At 60.1% G+C, this 22,738-nt stretch overlaps 1 protein-coding gene across 5 annotated transcripts in view; it reads left to right on the forward strand.

Moving 5' to 3' along the window:
• Nucleotides 1–1,711: 1,711 nt before the first annotated feature.
• Nucleotides 1,712–22,738, forward strand: part of SARDH (sarcosine dehydrogenase) — a 62,672-nt gene continuing 41,645 nt past the window's right edge. For 2 of the 5 annotated variants that reach the window (XM_081595895.1, XM_081595897.1), the window contains exons 1-9: nucleotides 1,957–2,132; nucleotides 3,356–3,508; nucleotides 4,075–4,436; nucleotides 5,522–5,700; nucleotides 7,081–7,260; nucleotides 7,952–8,075; nucleotides 8,260–8,360; nucleotides 17,597–17,701; nucleotides 18,970–19,099. In XM_081595895.1, the coding sequence (XP_081452021.1) occupies nucleotides 4,103–4,436; nucleotides 5,522–5,700; nucleotides 7,081–7,260; nucleotides 7,952–8,075; nucleotides 8,260–8,360; nucleotides 17,597–17,701; nucleotides 18,970–19,099 (1,153 nt within the window). In that variant the 5' untranslated portion in view covers nucleotides 1,957–2,132; nucleotides 3,356–3,508; nucleotides 4,075–4,102. Of the gene's footprint in view, nucleotides 2,133–3,247; nucleotides 3,509–4,074; nucleotides 4,437–5,521; nucleotides 5,701–7,080; nucleotides 7,261–7,951; nucleotides 8,076–8,259; nucleotides 8,361–17,596; nucleotides 17,702–18,969; nucleotides 19,100–22,738 lie in introns of all 5 variants that reach the window. The other 3 variants (XM_081595893.1, XM_081595894.1, XM_081595896.1) reach the window with 2 other exon arrangements.

Raw genomic sequence — 22,738 nt, forward strand, 5'->3', positions numbered from 1 at the left:
AAAGACCAGCCCAGATGGTGCAGCAAGCTGGCAGCAGGTCCCTGTCTCGTGTCCCTGGCTGGAGCCTGGCTGCCTCCTGAGCTGCATCCCACGCTGCCCGACACCCACCTCTCCCAGACCCGGGCAGAGCCTGACGGATGACAAATTCTACAACTCTGACCTGCACGCAGACCCAGCCCTTCAGCCACCACCCCTTGTCCAAAGTGCACTGGGACTGTGCTGCCTGCTTGCTTGGGACAATTTTGCAACAGCTGCTTATCTTTGAGCACAGAGCCAAGAGAAGTCTGGGCTGTCCGGCCTGTGTCCTGGGGCTGCAGTGACCAGTGCGTCCCTCGCCTGTGCACCCCATGTCCTCCGAGGACCTCATCACGCTACTCTCTAGCCCTCTCTGACCCCTCCTTCCCCCCATGAGTGGAAGACAGCCCTGGGTGGCAGGGCCAAGCCTGCTGTCCACTGAGTGTCTGGGCTGGTATCCTCCCTGCCCTGGACCCGAGCACCGCCCCTGAGGAGCCTTGCGCTGCTGGAGCCCACCTTCCTCCAGAGGGACCAAGGGAGTGAGTGACAGTCTCTGTCCCCATGATGGGGACTGACAGTGGCAGCAGCACCCAGGAGGCCAGAGCCCTCTGAGGCTACCTCCTCTGAGATGCCCTCCTGGGTTTCTGCTGAAAAGAAGGACAGCTTGCTCAGGATCAGTGTCATCACAGCCAGTCTTGTGGCTGCCGTGCCCCTTCCTGCCTCTGTCTTCTTCCTGGACCCTGAGCCCCCAAGGGCAGGGACTGGGTCCTGGTTGATTCTGGGTCTCTCAGCGGTGTTTTGCATACAGTAGGTGTTCAGTGATGGTTGGATGACATCACCAACGTCACGGACATGAGTTTGAGTAAACTCCAGGAGTTGGTGAAGGACAGGGAAGCCTGGTGTGCTGCTGTCCGTGGGGTTGCAAAGAATCAGACGTGACTAAGTGACTGAACAACAATAAAAGTGCTCAGTGAGTGTAGAGGACAAATTGGCAGCAAGACATTGGACACTCCGTGGGAATAAGAAGACAGTTGTTTGTATTAATCACAGCAGTGTCTCTCCTGTATCACTACCTGTATTAGCAGCCAACATTACTACATTGTTCACTGACCGAAATTTCAATACTGCTTTTTTTTGATCCAGTGGAAGGAGGAGGTCCTATTTTATCTCAGCATCTATTCTCTTTGCACATTCAGAGGTGGACATACTTATTTGTTCCAGATTTCCTCTGGGCATCTTCTTCCTGAGCACAAACCAGACGCCTAGACCCAGGGGTAGACTGCAGGCTCTGGTCTGGCTCCCCACTAGCTTGCTGTGTGACCCCAGGGTACTGACTCCCCTCTCTGGGCCCTGGTGCCCCTGACGGCCAAACAGAGGCCAGCATCCTCGCCTTGGGAAGCTGGTCGCTGCGCAGTGGGAAAGCAGGGGCTCAGGGGTGGCTCGCCCAGCAGCAGAGGCATCTGGGAGCTCCGAAGGGCAGAATGCAGATGGGCACTGTCGGGTAGCCAAGAGCAGGGTTGGGGCGCAGCCCAGACTTCCTGCCTCTGAGAGCAGCGAGCACCCCTTCCCTGGGGGTGAGCAGCTGAAGCTGGACAGGCAGGTCCGTGCTAAGGCCTTGGATCACCTGAGCAAGGAACGCCGGCCTGGCCCAAGCCTGCTGCTGACCCAGCGCTTCCCGCCCACTTGGCTGTGCTAAGTGCCTCTCTGGTGCGGGAAGCATGGCGGGCACGGGCAGACAGGTGTGCCCGGGTCACCTGCAGAACCCCGTGGCCCCTGTTTTAGGGATGAGGAGCTGAGGTCACCTGCCCCACGCGCAGGCTTAGCAGGGTCTCAGGGTTTACAGCTCCGCTCTGCTGCCCTCAGCACGGCCTGCTCTGCAGCTGCCCAGCCAGCTGGCCTCCAGGACGCCAGGCGGTGGGCGGTGCGTCCTGCCCCCGCGGTGGGCGGGCCGGGGGCTGGCGGAGGGCCTCCAGGACCAGGTCAGGAGCTGGGGCAGGGGCCGCCCCGGTTCCTGTTTGGCTGCTGCTGGGAAGGAAGGAGGTGACGGCACCGCTGAAGCCTCTGAGCCAGGCGCTGGCAGGCCCCTCGGGGCCACGGAGCTTTGCGGCCGGCCGGAGGTACACCCCTTGGGAGGGCAGGGCCCGGTCCCTCCCCTGGGCCAGCGGGGTGGGACAGGCCTGGAGCGGGCAGGACTCCTATTGCCTCTGGCTACGGGGACCCTCAGGCCGGGCGGGCACAACCACGGGAGTCTGTGTGGAGCGCGGGGGCCTGGGCACCCTCCCAGCCCGCCTTCTCCTGGCAGAAGCTGTGTCCGCTGCCTCCCTCCACCACCCCTCCTCCTACTGCCTTCGAGGAGGGCTTCCCTGGGGCCCCACCCCCTCTGTCTGACCCCCAACCCTGGCAGTGTGGCCCGGCTGCTGACTCGGCTGGGACAGAGCTGAAGTGGGCGGGAGAGCGGGTCAGTGGTGAAGCGGCTGCCCTGGCCGGAGGGCACTGGGCCGTCCCTGGGGGAGGCGGACAGGCCCGCCTGGGTGGGAGAGCGGGGCTAGCTGTGGGTGGGAAGAGGCACTTGGCAGCTTCCTGGACCAGAAGCCTTGGCAGTGGTGCAGCAGGAGGGAGGGAGGAGGCCAGGCCGGGGGCTGGGCACGTGTGTGCTGGACAGTGCCGCGTGGCCGGTGGGGGGGCGTGCCTGGCCTTGGGAAGGTGTCCTGAGCAGCCACGTGATGCCAAGTGTCCACAAGCAGGAAGCACTGCTGGAGGCTCCCAGCAGAGTAAAGTAATCCAAAGGCCATAGGGAAGTGCAGACGCACGCCAGCTGTCCCTGTCTGGGCCTGGGAGCAGGTAGTCCAAGCCGACAGAGGGACGGGGGTGCCCTGCCCTGACCTCCGCCAACCTCTCCAGACCCCAGAGCCCCTGCAATCGCCTCTCCCTGCTCCTCCTTCCGCCCCCAGCCCCCAGAAGGGAGGGGTCACTGTGGCGGGGGCGGGACAGCCCCGGGCACCTGAGAGCCCTGGTGCCCGTGGGGGTGGAGGGGGAAGGGTGGGAAAGGAGGCAGCAGTGGGCCCCTACCCCCCCCCCCACCAAACCAGCCCTGAGAGGTCAGGAGGGGCAGGACAGCCAGAAGGCGCGGTCACACGGTGGCCCTGTGGCCTGGGTCACCTTGGCCAGCTTCCTTGGGCCTCGGTACCCCCCCCACCCAGTGAAACGGGGACGACAGTCATCTTGATTTTAGAGCAGAGAGAACGCGTGTTCCCAGCTTGCCATGCAGTGCACGCTTGAAAATGCAAGTGGACTTCGTTAATTGATGGGCTGATTGATGTCGTCACGGTTATTAATGCAGGTGCAGGAGCCACCCCAGGACCTTAGTCACAGCCACATCCCTCTTACCTCTCCTGCTGACCCACAAGTGGGCCCGGGGCCCCTCGGAGCCATCCTGTCCCCCCCGCGGTCCCTCCCCCAGGGAGACCTCACCTGTACCTCCTCTCCTTAGAAGGTGGGCTCCCCGTCACCGTCTTCCTATAACTGTGAGGGTCTTCGGCTGGGGAGGGCTGGGAGGGCTTCCTGAAGGAGGAGGGAGGCAAGGTGAGCCCGGCAGGCTACTGCGAGGTCACAGAAGAGCTACCCACCCTCCGGATTCAAGACGGCCCAAGGGAGCCGGAGGCCGGACCCCACTGGCCATCCTCACCTTCTGCCTTGGGTCCCGAAGGGCTGTGGGGGCCAATGTGGCAGAAGTAACTTCTGTCTGGGGTTGAGACGGGAGTTCCTCCGGAGGGCATGCTAAATGTAGGCTGGAGGGTTGGGGTCCCGGCCTCATGACCCCTGCCGACCGGCCGTGGTCCTGTCCCAGTGTGAACACCGCCCCCTTCTTCCCCACCATGGTCTCCCCTGGGCCCAGCCAGAGCCTGAAGCATAGAGACCCCCACAAACCTGGGCCAGACAAACGCTGGGTGCAGATACGCCATGGGCGGGCGGCAGGAGGGAAGCGGGAGGGTCGCAGCGTGGGGGGCCCAGGGCCCACTGCTCCCCTCCGCACTCAGGCAGCCCCGGCTCTCTCCCCAGCTCCCCGTGGTGCTGAAGCCGAGTCCCCATGGCCTCACTGAGCCGAGCCCTGCGTGGCATGGCGGCCACCCATCCTCGCCGGAGCCCTGCCCTGGGCCGGGAGCTGAGACCCCTGGCGAGCAGGGCTGGCCCCACGTCTGAGAAGAGCGTGCCGTACCAGCAGACCCTGAAAGAGACACAGGACCCCTTGGCGGCGGCCCGGGGCCCAAGCCAGCCCCTGCCCAGCACAGCCAGCGTGGTGGTCATCGGCGGGGGAAGCTTGGGCTGCCAGACCCTCTACCACCTGGCCAAGCTGGGCGTGAGCGGGGCGGTGCTGCTGGAACGGGAGCGGCTGACCTCTGGGACCACCTGGCACACGGCGGGTAGGGGTCCGGGTGCAGGCGGGAGGCGGGAGGGACTGGATCCACTGAGCGGCCAGCTCTGGGCTGACCAGTGGGAGGCCTGCTAGAGGCAGCTGAGCGGGAGGCAAGGCCAGGGAGGACAGAGGTGGGCTCGGTCTGAAGGTGGCCCTGTGTGTCCCTGAGTCTCGGCAGAGCTGTGGTGGGAAGGAGGGAGTGGACGCTGACCATGGACCCGGCGGGGGGTGGGGGCAGAGCTGAGACCGGAACTGGGAGCCCAGGCAGCTGTCTGCTCAGAGTAGAAACCCTTTCTCCAGGCGGAGCCCCCGGAATGAGGGGCATCCACGGGGTGCAGAGGATGGACGGGGGAGGGACCACCAGAGGTGAGGCGGAGAGGTGACCTCCACGGGCACCATGGTTCCCAGCAGCTGATCGGTGGGCACTCCTACTGTGTGCACGTCCCAGGACAGCCAACCTTCTGCTTTAACCCTGTGTTGAGATTGCCAGTGTCTGTGGGGCAGTCACTCCCGCTTTGGCCGATACAAGCACGATGGCGCTGAACGTGGCGCTGGGGAGAGGTTCAGACAGCACCCGCCGCTGCCCATGCCGTCTCACCATCCCGTCTGGCTGGGCCCGCACGGCCTGTCCCCCCCGACCCCATCACTTCTCCCCGGGCCGGCCGCCCCCCAGGCTCCGCTCAGAAGGGGGCCTCTCTGTTGGGGAACTTCAGTCGGTCCCGGGACCCCGTCACCACCTGCCCTGAGATCTTGGCTCAGAGCCGTTTGGGGCCCCCTTAATTCCACCGTGCAATAGTCCCACCTGCCGCCTAGGGCCGCCGTCACCCCGTGACAGGCTCAGCCTACAGCGGGTGCCCGATAAGGGGAGCCTTTGGTGCTGTCCCTCTCTGAGCGGCCCAAGGACCGTGTCCTAGAGCTCAGCATTGACCCTGTCATTTCCTGCTCATCAGCCTCTCGGGGCGCTCTCCATGGCCTGCAGGGATGCTTCAGGCCCGCAGCCTGATATTCGGGAGCCCCGGCCTGCCGGGGGAAGGGAGTGCAGCCCCTCGGTGGGCGGCTGACGGCACCCCCCGCCCACCCCCCACCCGCCAGGCCTGCTGTGGCAGCTGCGGCCCAGTGATGTGGAGGTGGAGCTTCTGGCACACACGAGGCGAGTGGTGAGCCGCGACCTAGAGGAGGAGACGGGGCTGCACACGGGCTGGATCCAGAACGGGGGCCTGTTCATCGCGTCCAGCCGGCAGCGTCTGGATGAGTACAAGAGGCTCATGTCGGTGGGTGCGCCCCCACGGGCGAGGGTGGGCCGTGTAGTGCAAGGGAGGAGCCCTGGCGGATGCAGGCTCGAGCCTCGTGCTGCCTCGGCCGGCTGGGCCCCCTGCAACAGGCAGCTTTGCCTCCGAGCCTCAGCATTCTCACCTTTGAAATGGGATCGTGTGGAGGAGCACGGTTTCTGCTGAGCCTCGGAGGCAAAAGAGGGCCAGTGGGTGGGGGTTGCCACCATGCATGGTGCTCCCAGGCGAAAGGCTGAAGGATGAACCACACTACCCAGCAGGCAGGGACTGCTCTTCCCCCAGCTCTGCTGGAGAGGCTGAGGGAACACGGTTGTTGGGGAGACGGCAGAGAAAGCCTTATGCCGTGGGAGGCCAGCTGTTGGGGTGGAGTGTTGGTTCTTCACCCAGAGCAGCCAGGGCTGGCCCCCACATTCCGGGGCATGGAAGAGACGGGTTTCTCCAGCAATGCATCGGCTATTGAGCACCAACTGCATACTGGCGAGCAGCACCGGCTGCGTGGGTAGCAGAGGTGCATTGCCACAGGGATGCCGAGTTCCTCTGAGTGCCCAGGGGGAATAGGGGCAGCTGGCTTCATCACAGCGGGGCGGGGGGTCTCTGGGGTCAGGAGGTGGTCTTGTTCTGCCTCCTCCCATCACCTCTTCCCCACGCTTACTCACTCATCAGCTGGGATGGAGCCTCCAAAGGTGACCCGTCAAACCCTTCAGCTCAAGTTCTGAGCGAAGTCTCTGCCACCTATCACTCAGGATGCTCTGAGAGGAAATCTGATTGGCTCAGTTCATCTCTAGTCGGGCTGGAGAAGGAAATGGCAACCCACTCCAGTATACTTGCCTAGGAAATCCCATGGACAAAGTCTGAGCCTGGTGGGCAACAGTCCATGGAGTCGGACACAACTTGGCCACTGAGCACGTCTCTGGTTGGGCAGAACTGGTCCTGATGGGTGGATGCCTGCGGACACTTGATTGGCTGCCCGTCGGCCAATGAAATGCATCAGGGGTGTGGTCTGTCACGCAGCTGGCATCCTGGGACAGAGGACCCTCTGGTCTCTGGGGAGCTGATCTGACCAGCACACCTGGTTCAAGCCCCAAATATCAGACCTGTGGGGATTACTTTTATTTATTTTGTAATAGTAGGTCCTTATGTACCAGGGCCCCAGAGACAGCTTCCGAGCACTGCACGGGTTCCTTACTCTTCCTCGGAGCTGGCCCAGGGGACAGGAGCTTCCCTGGGCATGGTGGCCATTTCAGGGTTCCTGAGGTGGCAGGGTCAAAACTGACGCTTGGAGGCCCATACAGGGAGGCGAGTGGCTGGAAGGCTTTGTGCCCCCCCCCACGCCCAGGCTCACTTTCCTCTGGGTCCCCCTAGTTGGGCAAGGCCTATGGCATCGAGTCCCACGTGCTGAGCCCGGGAGAAACCAAGGCTTTGTACCCGCTGATGAACGTGGAGGACCTCTATGGGACCCTCTACGTGCCGCACGATGGTACCATGGACCCCGCCGGCACCTGCACCAGCCTCGCCCGGGCTGCCACTGCCCGGGGGGCACAGGTACGACCGTCTCCCGGCCCTGGGTCCCCCACTCTGAGCCTGCCCCTCCTGCCTAGGAACACAAGTTCCCTCTGCGCTGAGACTGCAGGCCAGCCGGGACCCGAATCCCTGACCGCTCCTGCCCAGGCCGGCCGGCCGCTGGTCTGTCCACGATGTCCACTCTCCCTGGAGGCCCCACCCTGCTGGGATAGCGAACCTGCTCCAAACCTCTTCTTGTTATTTTTTATCTTCCTTTGTCTCAAGTCCACAAGTAGTTGTAGGAAAAATTAGAAAAGACAAATAAGCAAGGAAAAAGACACGGAAAAAGTTGAAGAAAGAAGAGAAGAGAATCACCCAGAGGTCCCCAGTGTGGACACTTCACTTTTACTGGAAGTGTTTTTCTGTGGAGAAGTAAACGACCTGAAGCCGAACTGAACTTCATGTGACCTTTTAACCACAAGCATCTGTCAGTCACTTGAGCCCTCCTTTTTCTTTTTCAAGTCTCTGTTTAGGGCGACAAGTTCTCCAAGTCAAGGAGCACAGAGTTAGTTTCCGCCCTGGGGTCACCCGCATGTCCCCAGTGGGGCCACATGAAGCCTGCCTGAGCAGAAGCAGGGGCCCCGGGTCCCAGCCGGGCTGGGGGTGGTGAGAGGACGGGCGGTCAGCCCTCTGAGAGCTGACGTGGCTTGAAGGCAGCTCCTCTCACTCCCAGGTCATCGAGAACTGCCCAGTGACTGGGATCCGTGTGCGGACAGATGATTTTGGGGTGCGGCGGGTCGCAGCTGTGGAGACGGAGCACGGCTCCATCCGGACCCCCTGTGTGGTCAATTGTGCAGGTGAGACAGCGTTTCTTCTGCCTCCTGAGTGGCCACCCTGACTGCTCCCTAAACCTGGCCTTGCTTAGGGGTGGGGGGGGCCAGGTGTGACCCAGGGGAGTCCTGCAGGGGCGTCCGGTGCCCACCTGGCTGGCAGCCCCCGCCAGACGCCAGCAGGGCTGAGCTGTCTGTGCTCTGCCTGCAGGAGTGTGGGCGGGCGCCGTGGGTCGGATGGCCGGCGTCAAGGTCCCGCTGGTGGCCATGCACCACGCCTACGTCGTCACCGAGCGCATTGAGGGGATCCAGGTGAGTAGCTGGCCCCCGGCACCGCGTCAGGCTGTGGGAGACTGGCTCGTGGTGGGCCGCGGGTCTCCACGCTGAGGGTCAGTGGCCCCACCTGTAAAATGGGCCTCCTCGTGACTGGCTGCTTGGGGGGCGTGAGGACGGGAGGAAGTGGCAGAGGTGTAGCCGGAGGGTCCGCCCCGCCGCCTTCGTGGCTCGGCTCCTCCCTGACGCCCGAGCCTGTCGTACTCGGTGCGGCCAGCCTGACTTTTGCCCTGTCCCGTGTCCCGGGAGTTCCCGGGAACCCCTGAATGTTCGCGTGTCCCCAAATATGCCCCGGGTTCCAGTCTCAGAGGACACTGATCCACGGCCCTTGGAACTCCCGGGGAGCCCTGGAGACCCCTCTGCCAGGGGAGGTGGGCGGGGGGCAGGGAGAGCCGTGGGCCCCCTGCCCTCCCCCCCTTTCTATCTCCCCTCTCCCGTCCTGGGAGCTGGGAGCTTCCTGTCGCCTTGTTGACCACGCTTCTTTCCCTCCACGCATCTCTCCTGTCTCCTCAAGCCTCCATCTAGTCCCTGCTCTGTCCATCCCTTTGCTTACTTATCCCTCTGTCCCCCGACCCATCTCTCCCTCCGTCCACCCGTCTTTCTCCACTCACTTCTTTCTCTCTGTCCATCTTGCCATCCCTGTATCTGTTCATCCCTCCCTCCAGCCCTTCATCCATCCATCCACTGATGGACCTGTTCATCCATCCATTCACCTGCCCATCCTCTCTCCCCTGTACCCACCCGTCCGCCAGTCCCTCCACCCATCCCTCCGTCATCCATCCATTTATTCACACGTATAACCCACCCTCCGTGCCACCCTCTCCGTCAAACATTGACTGGGTAAGATCTGTGCTCCAGGCCCTGTTCTAGGAACTGGGGCTGTAAAGAGATAAGAACCTAGTTCTTGCCCAGGTGAGCTGGCAGCAGGAGAGTACAAACAAGTAAATACACTTATTTATTTTAAAACGGGCTGACAAGCACTGGGGCTCCAGGGACCCACAGCCTGTGGACCAGGCGGTGGCCTGGCAGAGACCATGTCCGAAGGGTCTCCTGAGACATCTAAGGGGAGGCAGAGGAGAGATAAGCGGAGGAGAGGAGGGTGCAGGGCACGGCAGCTGGGGAAAAGCAGGTGGTTCGGAGGCGGGCCTGAGCCCACGAGTGTGGGTGAGAGACCGGGCTGACCTTGTTTAGGGCCGGGCCCCAGCAGGGAGGGTCCCGGGAGCCTCGCCCCTGCCCTGGATGAGCCTGGCTTCCCTCAGGTCACCAGGCTGGCCGCTGGGTGGGCCCCGTGGTGAAGAGGGCGGGGGCTGGGGCGAGGCTGGAGTCTCCACCCTCTCCGGCCCTCCTCCTCCGACACCAAGTTCCCTTACTCATGGATGGGCTTGATATGATCCAGCACATTCCTCCTGAGGGCCGCAGTGTGCCACGCACGGTGAGGCACGGGGGAAAGTGGAGGTGTCGGTGGGATGAGCCCCCGGCCCTGGTTCCGAGGGAAGTATCTCCGGTGGCCGCCAGGGGTCACCTTCTGACCGCTGTGGGCTGTAAAAGAAAATGGAAAGTGAAAGTCGCTCAGTGGTGTCCGACTCTTTGTGACCCAGGCCAGGATACTGGAGTGGGCAGCCTTTCCCTTCTCCAGCAGATCTTCCCTAACCCAGGGATCGAACACAGATCTCCCGCATTGCGGGCGGATTCTTTACCAATTGAGCTATCAGGGAAGCTAATGGATCTAACCCGATGCGGGCCAGGTTAGAGCTGGGGACGGATCCGGGGCAGAGGAGGGCCGTATCCTGGTGGGGAGGAGGAGGGTCACAGGGCATCCACGGAGCCCGGGACGGGGCCTCAGCCTCTCCGCGCCCCAATGCACGTGACCCCTGGCTTTGAGGCAGCTTCAGGGAGAAGCAGGGCAGCGTGGACCCTCCCTGAATTGTTAAGATCAGTGCCATGCTTGGGTTATTCATGTTACTCGCAAACACTACCCTCTCCCAGAGACCCATATGTCTCTGGGAACCCCAGACTCCACCCCAGGGAAGGGCTACCAGCCCCAGAAACTCTTAGACTCTTTGTAGGAGAAAAGAGGAGATTCGGGGCTGGGGGCCAAGTTCCCCAAGTTCCCCTCCACGTGGGGGGTCTAGGAGGCCAAGCTCTCCCGAGGTCACACCCGGGCAGCCTGAACCTGGGAGAGGAGCGGGCCCCTGACCTTGACCTCCCACGTGGTCTGACCCCTTGGTGAATCAGAGAACAAGCTCGCTTAGGCCGAGGCAGCTCCTGTAATCGGGCTCTGGGGCTCATGCTGGGAGGTCCCTGACACCCGGGCCTGTTTATGGATGGTCAGGAGGCTCCTTGACAGCGGACAGTCTTGCAGTGCGAGGGGCTGACTGCCCAGGTCTGAGCCTCACAGTGTTGGGGGCCTAGGAGGCCAAGCTCTCCCGAGGTCACACCCGGGCAGCCTGAACCTGGGAGAGGAGCGGGCCCCTGACCTTGACCTCCCACGTGGTCTGACCCCTTGGTGAATCAGAGAACAAGCTCGCTTAGGCCGAGGCAGCTCCTGTAATCGGGCTCTGGGGCTCATGCTGGGAGGTCCCTGACACCCGGGCCTGTTTATGGATGGTCAGGAGGCTCCTTGACAGCGGACAGTCTTGCAGTGCGAGGGGCTGACTGCCCAGGTCTGAGCCTCACAGTGTTGGGGGCCTGGACACCCCAGGCTGCTGGTGAGGGCTCAGGGTTTGGCCCCCTGGACCACATGCCCTTCTTCTTTCTTCCTGGGGAACCAGGGGTTGTGCTGCCCCAGGGACCCCAGTTCTAAGAAGCTGTGCCATCCTGGGTCCTAGCTGAACACTGTCCTCGGCTCCTCTGTGACCTCATCCAGGGACCTCTCTGGATCTGGTCTCTGCACGCTCAAACACGGTGGCCTGGATGCTGTGTGATGGTCTAGCATCCCCACTGCCTTCCACCTACAGCTTTGCTGTGGCAAAGCCGTGAGGAAAGGCCCACGCTCAGGGTCTGCCTCCCGACTCCCCCATTACCCAGCCAGGTGAGACAAGGTGCCGCCAGAGCCTCAGTTTCCTCTTCTGCAAAATGGGTTTAAAACTGTTAAGGGCTGTGCTGAGTGAGGAACCAAGTGGTGGGCTGAAGGGCTGAGCACAGTGCCTGGCACATCGAGGTGAGGACCACCGTGACCATGACAAAAGACATGGGATGGTCATGGGATGATCCAGCCAGCAAGTGCCACAGAGAACTGGGAAGCCTGGAGCCATCAGGTGGGCTTCCTGGAGGAAGCAGCTGGCAGGATTTGAATGAGGGTGAGGCCAGGAGCAGCGGATGGAAGGGGACGGGCTGAGATCAGGAGGCAGTGACACCAGTGGACTTCTGGATGGAGGGAGCAGCAAGGTACCCTGTGGACGCCTTGGGGCTGAGCTGAGCCCGTGCTGGGCTCTCTGTGGCAGCCGGGGCCTTGCAAGGCAGGGAAGGGGGACATTGATCCTGCTGGACAAATGCAGGGGCTGTCCTGACCACCAGGTGTCCCCTCTGTCCTGCTCTGCGAAGCTCCAGCGTTTCGTGTTTCATTTTTAGAGGAGCAGAGACAACAGAGGTAATGAGATCACTGGATCTGAAGTGCTCGGTCACTGAGAACTCCCCATGCGGCTCCTGACTGCAGCTCCTCAGTGCGGACGTCCTTGCTGCAGTGCTCAGAGGAGCCGGGCGGCCCCCAGACCAGAGTAGGAGGCAGGGCCCCTGCCTGGTGGTCTCTTTCGGTCGCTGCGTGTCCTCAAAGCCAGGGTGGAAGGGTCACACCTGACGAGTCCACTTCCAGGGTCGGGGGTCCTGAGAGCCAGCTCAGTGCCTGGGACCCACAGGGAGAGTGAGCCTCGCCTCACTCCCGCTTGCTTTCTGAAATGATTTTACTTTTTGTTCGTTCACTTATTGGTTAAATCAGTAGTCAGTATTTGAAATCTGATGGCAATGAGAACACGGTTAACTCCTGAGCAAGCAGTGTCCAGCTTTTCGCGTTTCCTGCGTTACTATTAATAAGTGTGTTTTTCCAGCTGTTCAGTTTGCTATGTAGCTGTCATTAATTCTTCCTACCTGTGTGGCTCAAGGGTAAAGAATCTGCCTGCCGATGCAGGAGACGCAGGGGACGGGAAGATCCCTTGGAGCAGGAAATGGCATCCCACCCCAGTATTCTTGCCTGGGAAGTCCCAAGGACAGAGAAGCCTGGCGGGGAGCAGTCCATGGGGTTGCAAAGAGTTAGACATGACTGAGGAACTGTGGTGTTGGAGAAGCCTCTTGAGAGTCCCTTGGGCTGCAAGGAGATCCAACCAATCCATCCTAAAGGAAATCAGTCCTGGGTGTTCATTGGAAGGACTGATGTTGAAGCTGAAACTCCAATACTTGGGCCACCACATGCGAAGAGTTGATCATTGGAAAAGACCCTGATGCTGGGAAGGATTGGGGGCAGGAGGAGCAGGGGACGACAGAGGATGAGATGGGTGGATGGCATCACCAACTCTATGGACATGGGTTTGGGTGGACTCTGGGAGTTGGTGATGGACAGGGAGGCCTGGTGTGCTGCGATTCATGGGGTCACAGAGTCGGACACGACTGAGTGACTGAACTGAACTGAGGAGCTACATATGCATGCATCTACCTATCTATCATCTATCACCCATCCATCCATCTATTATTGATCATCTGTCTGTTTTTGTTATAATCATCTGTATCTATCATCTAGCTGTCATTTATCTGTCTGTCTAAACTTATCTTTGTCCCTGCAGCCCTGTTCACATTATCAGTCCCCATTTCCCATGCCACCCTCAGCTTCAGGGAATCACTAATCTGATTTCTTTCTGTATGGGTTTTCCTATTTTGGACTTTGAATGAAATGGAATCACACAATTTGCAGCCTTTATGTCTGGCTTCTTTCACTCTGCATGACGTTGTCAAGGTTCATCCTTTTAGTACATGTATCAGAATTTCATTTCTTTTTAGGGCTGAATAATACACGCTTGTAAACCATGATTTATTTATCCTTTCATCTGTTGATGCACGTTTGGGTTGTTTTCACTTTTTGGTTACCGTGAATTATGCTGCTGTGGACATTCATGTACAAGATTTGTGTGGACATATGTTTTCCTTTCTCTTAGGTAGATAACTTGAAGTGGAATTGCTGAGTTACAGAGGAGCATTGCTAACTCCACGTTTAGCTTTTTGACTGTCGGGATGTTTTCCAAAGAAGCTGCACTGTTTTACATTCCCAGCCTCATTGTGTGAGGGTTCTGACTTCTCCACATTGTCGGCGACGTCTGTCACTGTCTGTCTTTCTCTTTCCAGCCGTCACAGTGGGTGTGAAGGGGCATCTTGTAGTTTCTAGTTGTGTTTCCCTAATGACTAATGGAGTGACGGGACCAGAGGCCATGATCTTAGTTTTCTGAATGGTGAGCTTTAAGCCAACTTTTTCACTCTCCTCTTTCACGTTCATCAAGAGGCTCTTTAGTTCTTCTTCACTTTCTGCCATAAGGGTGGTGTCATCTGCATATCTGAGGTTATTGATATTTCTCCCAGCAATCTTGATTCCAGCTTGTGTTTCTTCCAGCCCAGCGTTTCTCATGATGCACTCTGCATATAAGTTAAATAAGCAGGGTGACAATATACAGCCTTGACGGACTCCTTTTCCTATTTGGAACCAGTCGTTGTTCCATGTCCAGTTCTAACTGTTGCTTCCTGACCTGCATACAGATTTCTCAAGAGGCGGGTCAGGTGGTCTGGTATGCCCATCTCTTTCAGGATTTTCCACAGTTTATTGTGATCCACACAGTCAAAGGCTTTGGCATAGTAAATAAAGCAGAAATAGATGTTTTTCTGGAACTCTCTTGCTTTTTCGAAGATCCAGCAGATGTTGGCAATTTGATCTCTGGTTCCTCTGCCTTTTCTGAAACCAGCTTGAACATCTGGAAGTTCACAGTTCACGTATTGCTGAAGCCTAGCTTGGAGAATTTTGAGCATTACTTTACTAGCGTATGAGATGAGTGCAATTGGGCAGTAGTTTGAGCATTCTTTGGCATTGCCTTTCTTTGGGACTGGAATGAAAACTGACTTTTTCCAGTCCTGTGGCCACTGCTGAGTTTTCCAAATTTGCTGGCATATCGAGTGCAGCACTTTCACAGCATCATCTTTCAGGGTTTGAAATAGCTCAACTGGAATTCCATCACCTCCGCTGGCTTTGTTTGTAGTGATGCTTTCTAAGGCCCACTTGACTTCACATTCCACGATGTCTGGCTCTAGGCGAGTGATCACACCATCGTGATTACCTGGGTTGTGAAGATCTTTTTCGTACAGTTCTTCTGTGTATTCTTGCCACCTCTTCTTAATATCTTCTGCTTCTGTTAGGTCCATGCCATTTCTGTCCTTTATTGAGCCCATCTTTGCATGAAATGTCCCCTTGGTATCTCTAATTTCTTGAAGAGATCTCTAGTCTTTCCCATTCTGCTGTTTTCCTCTATTTCTTTGCATTGATCGCTGAGGAAGGCTTTCTTACCTCTCCTTGCTGTTCCGTTTCTTTGATATCCTTATCAGGAAGTTCTCTTCTATTCCTAAATATTAAGTGTTTTTATAATGAAAGTGTTTTCACCTGTCAAATACTTTTTCTGCATCTATTGAAATAAAAGTGCTTTTCATTCTTTATTGATAATGGTATATTACACAGATTGATTTTCAGATGTTAAACCAACTTTGCATCCCTGAATTAAATCCCATTTGGCCGTGGTATCTAATCTTTTTTATATGTTGCTGGATTCGGTTTCCTAGTATTTTGTCAAGAATTGTTGTTGTTCAGTAGCTCAGTCGTGTCTGACTCTCTGCGACGCCATGGATTGCAGCACACCAGGCTTCCCTGTCCTTCACTATCTCCCAGAGTTTGTTCAGACTCATGTCCATTGAGTCGGTGATGCCATCCAACCATCTCATCCTCTGGATATTTGCATCCATATTCATAACTGTCACAGTTTCCACCCCCAAATCTCTCAACAGATCTTTCAAACAGTAATATTTTCTGTGTATTCATTCAGAGCAGAGAGATCACATAAAGTCTCCAAGCCGTACTCCCCTCCCCGAAGGGCTCTTCATTCTGATCTTCTCCATCAACCTCTGCTCAGCGGTCACCCTGGGACCTTCCTCACCCATCTCCTGTTTGTATCTGCTGCTCTCTGGGTCCATGGCATGGTCTCTGGCCACTTACTGAGGGTACTTGTGGAAATAAATGTTTCTGTGTACATGAATGCTCAAAAAAAATCTTTATTGTTTCTTACACTCGATTGGTGAGGAATTCTGCCCTTAAAGTCGTCTTCAGAATTTGCTGGACTTTGCCCCACATCTTCCAGCCTCCCAGGCTGCTGTTTCCTTATTTAGGACCCACCTGTTCACTTATGTCTGGTCCATTCCATCACAGCCTCCGTGCAGGCCTGGTCCAGTCACAGGGCTTGCTGGGCACTCGTGGGCTTTTCAGGACTGAGATTCACAGTTTCCAATCTGAGAAATCATCTTGGCTTTTTGCCTTGACTTTCCCACAACCCCATTGTCTCTGCTTTCTCTTCGTGGAGCCCCTGTAAGCTAGATGTCAGACCTTCAGGATTGACTTTCTAATTTCCTTACTTTGTTCCCTTTCCTGATTTCTACGTCTTCATGTGTTTTACCCTAATACCTGGAAGATGTTGTTGGTCTTATTCAGTCCTTCTGTCAAACGCCCTTCCCTTTGGTGAGGGACTTCGGCGTCAGTGTCTCCAAAAGCATCTCCAATCTGTTGTCGAGGGGGGACGGTGGCCCACTCCTCACCTCCCTGGAGCCTCGGGGCCTCTGGGACCCTTTTCACCAGAAACACGTCCAGGTGCCTGTGGGGCGGGGCTGGGGCCTGGAGGGCATGGTGTCCGGATGGAGGGCATCCGGGTCCAACGGCTTTGAGGAGACCCTAGTCCAACATTCTGTTCACATATACACGCACTCTCTCTCACACTCACACACACGTGCATACTCATACACATGCCCACATGCACACACTTACACACTCTCACATACACACACGTGCATACTCACACACATACCCACATGCACACACTTACACACATGCGTTTGGCCCACCGCCCACAGGCTGGGCCTCTGCAGACTGGAGGGACTAGAGACAGAGGCTGGCAGACTCTCCCCCGGCCCCCAGCCCTAAGCTGAGGCACGCCCCCCCCACTCTACGCCCCCAGCCCTGAGCTGAGGCACGCCCCCCCCCCGCGACCCCAGCCCTGAGCTGAGGCACGCCCCCCCACCCACTCTGTGCCCCAGTCCTGAGCTGAGGCACGCCCCCCTCCACTCTACGCCCCCCAGCCCTGAGCTGAGGCATGCCCCCCACCCACTCTGTGCCCCAGTCCTGAGCTGAGGCACGCCCCCCCCACCCTGCGCCCCCAGCCCTGAGCTGAGGCACGCCCCCCCACTCTACCCCCCAGCCCCAGCTGAGGCACGCCCCCCCACTCTACCCCCCCAGCCCCAGCTGAGGCACGCCCCCCCACTCTACCCCCCAGCCCCAGCTGAGGCACGCACCCCCACCCACTCTGTGCCCCAGTCCTGAGCTGAGGCATGCCCCCCCCACTCTGCGCCCCCATCCCTGAGCTGAGGCATGCCCCCCTCCACTCTGAGCCCTCAGCCCCAGCTGAGGCACACCCCCCCACCCACTCTGCCCCCCCAGCCCCAGCTGAGGCACGCCCCCCCCCCGCGCCCCCAGCCCCAGCTGAGGCATGCCCCCCTCCACTCTGAGCCCCCAGCCCCAGCTGAGGCATACCCCCCCACTCTGCCCCCCAGCCTGAGCTGAGGCACGCCCCCCCCACTCTGTGCCCCCAGCCCTGAGCTGAGGCACGCCCCCCCCCGCGCCCCCAGCCCCAGCTGAGGCACGCCCCCCCCCCGGTCTGCGCCCCCCGGGGCTGGGGGGCTCTCCTGTCTGCTGCTCCCTGTGGTTTTTCCCTTTGAGCTTCCCCATCCCTCCCTGCATCTTTGCTGCTGTCTTACGGGGTGTGAGTGGGGCGATCTGCCCACTGTGTAACCGAGGCCCCAGGTCCACTCTGTCCTCAGGGTCCTACAATAAGGAGGAAGCACCGTGGGCCCCGTGGGGTCTGTGACCCCTGGTGGAGGTGCTGGGCCCAACGCCCCGCCCGCCGACCCCAAGGCCTCTGTGCTCTGCCTTCCAGAACATGCCCAACGTCCGCGACCACGACGCCTCCATCTACCTCCGCCTGCAGGGGGACGCCTTGTCTGTGGGCGGCTACGAGACCAACCCCATCTTCTGGGAGGAGGTGAGACACCAGGGCTCGAGGGGGGGCGTGGGGCTGCGTCTCAGAGCGGAGACGCCCTCTTCCGGAGACCCCCGTCCTAGAGCTCTGCCCCCACCTGAGAAGTGGCAGATCCCCCGTCCCACAAGGTTGAACCCATATTTCTCCAGCCCTTAAGAAATGCAGGTAGATATAGACCTGGGGCAGGCGGAGGGCTGGCCTCAAAGCAGCAGTGGTCAGAGGCTGCAAACTGTAAAATGGGGACTCTCGTAGATGATGAAGGCATTTAAGCCCTCTGCCCGTCGGCAAACCATCCCTTGCCCTCCCCTGCCCACCGTGGCTCAAGCTGTGTCTCCCTTAGCCCTGGGCTGCCCTCCTGGCAGCTTCTGGGGTTCATGCAGGCCCAGCGCCCCACTCAGCACCCTCAGCCACTTCAATCACCTATGGGCCGCCCCAGCTCCCATATTCATGTGTTTAGTCTCCAAACTGAACAATAAAATGACTCCTTTCAGGCAGATACTGTTTTACTTTGGGGAGAAAGGGAGAGACCAAGATAAAAGTCCCCATGCCCAAAGACCTGTATTCTGGTAGGGAGACCCACAATAAATAAACAAAGCAGTCACACAATTTGGGATGGTGATCTGAACCCTGAGTGACAAACTGAGCATAAGCCTAGTGAGACTGGCGTGGAAGGATGTCCCTCAGATGGTGGCCAGGCAGGGCTGGACAGGGGTCTGACATCTGAGTGGACCCTGCAGAGGGAGGGTGGGGACCAGCTCGCCCGTGGAGGTGAGGGTCCTGCGGTCAGACCAAGCTTGCTTTCCTCAAAGAACCGAAGGAAGGTCAGCATGGCTGTGGGTCCGTGGTGGACATGGGCGGGGCCCGCTCGGGTAGAGTTTCATGGGCCACAGAGTCACAGGGGGCCTTGGGGGGCTCAAGAGCAAGAAAGGGCCTGATCTGACTTGGGCAAATGGGGTGAAGGAGGGCAGCAAGCAGGAGGCCATTGCCACAGTCCCGGGCAGAGCAGGTGGGCTTGGGTCCAGGGGGGAAGGGGGAGCAGGCAGGCCCTCTTGGGGGGTCGGGGAGGGAGACGCACAGGGGACTGTCTAGACCATCACCACCTGATGGAGACGCTGGCCAGGCCCCGCCCGGCTCCCACCCCAGGGGGTGCTGGCACAGGGGGCACTGGCACAGGGGGCGCTGGCACGGGGGGCACTGGCATGGGGGGCGCTGGCACGGGGGGCGCTGGCACGGGGGGCGCTGGCACAGGGCAGCTTCCCGCGTGTCCGCAGGTGTCAGACAAGTTTGCCTTTGGCCTCTTCGACCTGGACTGGGACGTGTTCACCCAGCACATTGAAGGTGCGGTCAACCGGGTCCCCGCGCTGGAGAAAACCGGGATTAAGTCCACGGTCTGCGGCCCCGGTGAGTGAGGGGGCCTGGAGCTGGCGGCAGGGTGGGAGCTGATGCCCCCAGAGGTGTGGCGGGCCGGCGCCCCATCCTGGGCCGGCAGTGCTGTACGTCCTCCTCACTGCAGGTGACAGACGTAAGCTTGGGGCGGGTGCCCCCGCCCGCCCTCATGTGAGCCCTCTGGGGGTCCCGCCTGGGCTCAGTCCCTGCCTGAACTCGGTGCTTCAGCTGAAGACGGGGTGAGCCCCTCCCAGCAACCAGTGAGGCCGAGCCAGGGGAGGAAGGGCCAAGCTCGCTCCCGGTGCTGTTCACACAGGGCTGGGGGCCCCCTGGGTCGGCCTCCGCCCTCTGCCCTCTGCCCTCTGGCCACACTCCCTCACAGTGTGGAAATGCTCCACCTGGAGCCTCCCCTCCAGTCCCCAGGAGAGCTGGGCTGCAGGAGGCTGGAGTGAAATGGGGTGAACCAAACGGCTCAGCTTCTGAGTGCCCGTCTCGGGTATGCAGGGCACAGTCCCCGACCCTGCCTGCCGGCCGGCCGGGTCAAGCACCAGGCCAGGGCAGACTGGGGCCGTCAGTGCTGGCACGTTCGGCCAAGGCCACTCCCTTGTTGTGGTAGGGCCTGCCGGCCAGGCTACACCACAGACTTTCAAACTGTTGTGACGGGAGTCACACAGAGCTCAGCAGGGAGAAGGACCCGCTCCGTGATGGGGCCTGGGGCAGGTTCGTCCTGGGGTGGCTCAGGGAGTTCAGGGACCCCAGGGTTGGGGGAGACCCACGTATGCCGAGCGAGCCGTCTGAGCTGAGTCTCAAAGGCTGCATGCAGGTGGAGAAGATTCCAGAGTAAGATACAAGCCCGGGGCACCGAGGGTGGGGCACGGTGGGAAGGGGCTCCACGGTGTCCGCTCAGCTCCTTCCGACAGCGGAGCGCCTGGAGCCCAGTGGGCTGGCAGGGGAGCTCCCGCGGTGGGAACCCGAGGCGGTGGGCTCTGGGCAGGGAAGAAGGCATGTTCCCGGATGAGGGCGTGGAGGAGGGGGTGGGGGATGAGGCAGCTGGCCTGGGGTCCTGGCAGAGAGAGGATGGCCTCTGGGCAGTAGAGGGGCCCAAGGCAGCCCTGAGGCCCAGACGTCTCAGCGGCAGGGCTGCGTGCGGCGCAGGCCAGGGCTCGCGGGGGCCTCCAAGACATCCATCACTGGCGCTTCGTCTGGGCCAGAGGCAGGCTCACAAAGCTGGCAGGACAGACCCAGGGCTGCGGAGGTACAGGGCTGGTGGGTACAGGGTGGGCCACCCAGAGGGCCCCGTGGGGGGCTTTGGGGCCAGGGTTCCGGGCAGGGGAGCAGGCCTACAGGCAGAGACATGGCACCCCATCCTGGGTCCAGTAGAATCACAGGGGTGTCCCCCTCCTTCCTGCATGGAGGGGCCCCTTTAGTCCTCAACGAAGGCAAGAAGCAGGGAGCGTGTGCCTACCTAGCGGTGGAGAGAGAGTCAGAAAGACAGTTGCCCGGAGAGCAAACTCTGTGTCTAAAGCTCTGCGTTCCTTGAGCCTTGGTGTCCTCGTCTGTGAAACGGGTGGCAGGTGGAGTGAGGAGGGGAAGCCAAACGTAAGCTGCAGGGCGAGGCCGGCCAGGCCAGGGGAGGGGAGGGGTCCCGACACCCAGCCTGCGGCCTGCCGGGGCACCCAGCCCTCCTGGGCTCAGCGCACACGGGGTCCACACAGCCGCCAGCCCTGGCTGCTTCAATCTGTTCGGCTCCTGAAGGAGCAAATGTGAGTGGGCAGCTTTCCTGGAAGAGGTAGCTGGGGCCCCCCTGGCCAGCCCGGGGGGTTCGGGGCGCAGGGTGTGGGGCTCAGGCCAAGGACTCTGCCCCGTGGCTTCCCAGGCCTTGTGGGGCTGGCAGGGAGGAAGCCAAGGCAAAAGCGAAGTTGCTCAGTCGTGTCTGACTCGCTGTGACCCCATGGACTGTAGCCCATGAGGTTCCTCCATCCATGGAATTTTCCAGGCAAGAGTCCTGCCAGGCCCGAGGCAATCCCAGGGAGTGTCCTGGCTCTAACAGGACTGCGGGTCATCGCCCCGAGAAGCCCCACTGGGGGGATGTGTCTCTCAGGACCCCTGGAGACTGGTTTCCGGGCGTGAGGAAGGTTCTCTGGGGACATGGGCCCTTCTGCTGGCCGGTCAACGGCCCTCAGCCTCCGGGACAGAACAGGGAAGTCCCAGGACCCTTGACTTCGGGAAGTGGGGGGCGGGCAGACCTCTCGTTCCAAAGTCAGGAGGTCAGAGGCAAGTTTGGGGACCCCTGTCCTGGGCATCCGGCATCCTCTTGAGTCATTTGTTAAACATCCAGGCGACCTTTGACCCCCAAACTTCCCTCCTGCTAGCTTTCTGTGAAGACTGTTCAGAACATTCTGGAAACATTTCCAGCACTCCGGGAATGCTCACCGGGTCATCCCCAAACACCACCATCTTGGGAGCCGCCCCGGCCTCACCCGACGCCCTCCTGGCCTCCCCTACTTGCCCCTTGCAGCCCGACCTGCACACAGGCCCCCTCATAGGACCCTGGCCACCTCCCCCTCTGCCGACGCCTCCACTGGAGGCCCACCAGGGTCACTGTGGCCTCCAAGGCCCTCACCGGGAGCCCTGCCCTTCCATCCGCCCTGCCTCCTCCACCCTCCCCTGCGGCTGTTTGGAAGGCTTCCCAGGTCCCCGGGGCTGGCGGCCTCCTCCAGCTCAGATGCTGAGGATCGGAGACCAGGCTCGGCCAGTCACCGGCAGGGAGCAGGACAGCGCTTGTGACCAGCGCACACGGAGCTTAGGACTCCGGCTGGGAGCCCGGGGCCCTGAGCGGCCGGGCAGCTTCCTCCTCTGTGACCCGGGGTTCTGACGGCGCCGGCGCAGAGGCTGGGAGCAGCCCGCCCTCCGTCACTCCAGACCCCTTATCAAGTACCGTTGTTTTTCCCCAGACGCCCTCTTTTTGCCCACTCATGCTTTGGCTCTCTGTCCCTCTCACTCTCCAGATGGCCCCCCGAGGGGTGGGGCTTGTTCAGTTACCTCCCACAGCCGAGTTCTGGGCACAGACAGGTGGGTTGCAAGTATTTGTGACCGAGTAACTCACAGCCCTGGGAAGCCCGCGGTCATCGGGACTGTGATCCCTATGTTATAGATGAGGAATCCAAGGCTCCTCTGAGCCAAGGTCACACAGCCGAGAATCAGTAAAGCAGGGTTCGAACCCAGGACTGTGGCTGCCAAGTGCAGCTCTTTATAATCATACTGCAGTGGGTAGCAGCAAGCATACAGCAGTGGGTAGTCATTTCATTCTCCAGGGGCTCTTCCCGACCCAGGGATTGAACCTGGGCCTCCCGCGTTGCAGGTGGATTCTTCACCGTCTCAGCCACCAGGGAAGCCCTTTTTAATCATGCTCGAGCGTCCCTCTCCACCAGTCCTAGCCTCTGTCCCCAGCACGCTGGTGGCAGACAGAAGCCAGAGGCTTGGTCCCCTCTCCCAAAGAACTTACACCCTTCATTCACTGAGTGAGCATGTATCAAGCACCGACTGTTTGCTGGACCCTGTGCCTTGAGATACGGCAGTGAGCAAAGCCCTGCCCTTGAGTTGCCCGTGGTCCAGTGGGCAGGAATGCCCTGCTGTGACACAGCGGGAAGATGG

Source organism: Giraffa tippelskirchi, chromosome 4 (assembly GCF_054371585.1).
Source record: "Giraffa tippelskirchi isolate mGirTip1 chromosome 4, T2T-mGirTip1v1.2.pri, whole genome shotgun sequence".
NCBI classification, from domain to species: Eukaryota; Metazoa; Chordata; class Mammalia; order Artiodactyla; family Giraffidae; genus Giraffa; species Giraffa tippelskirchi.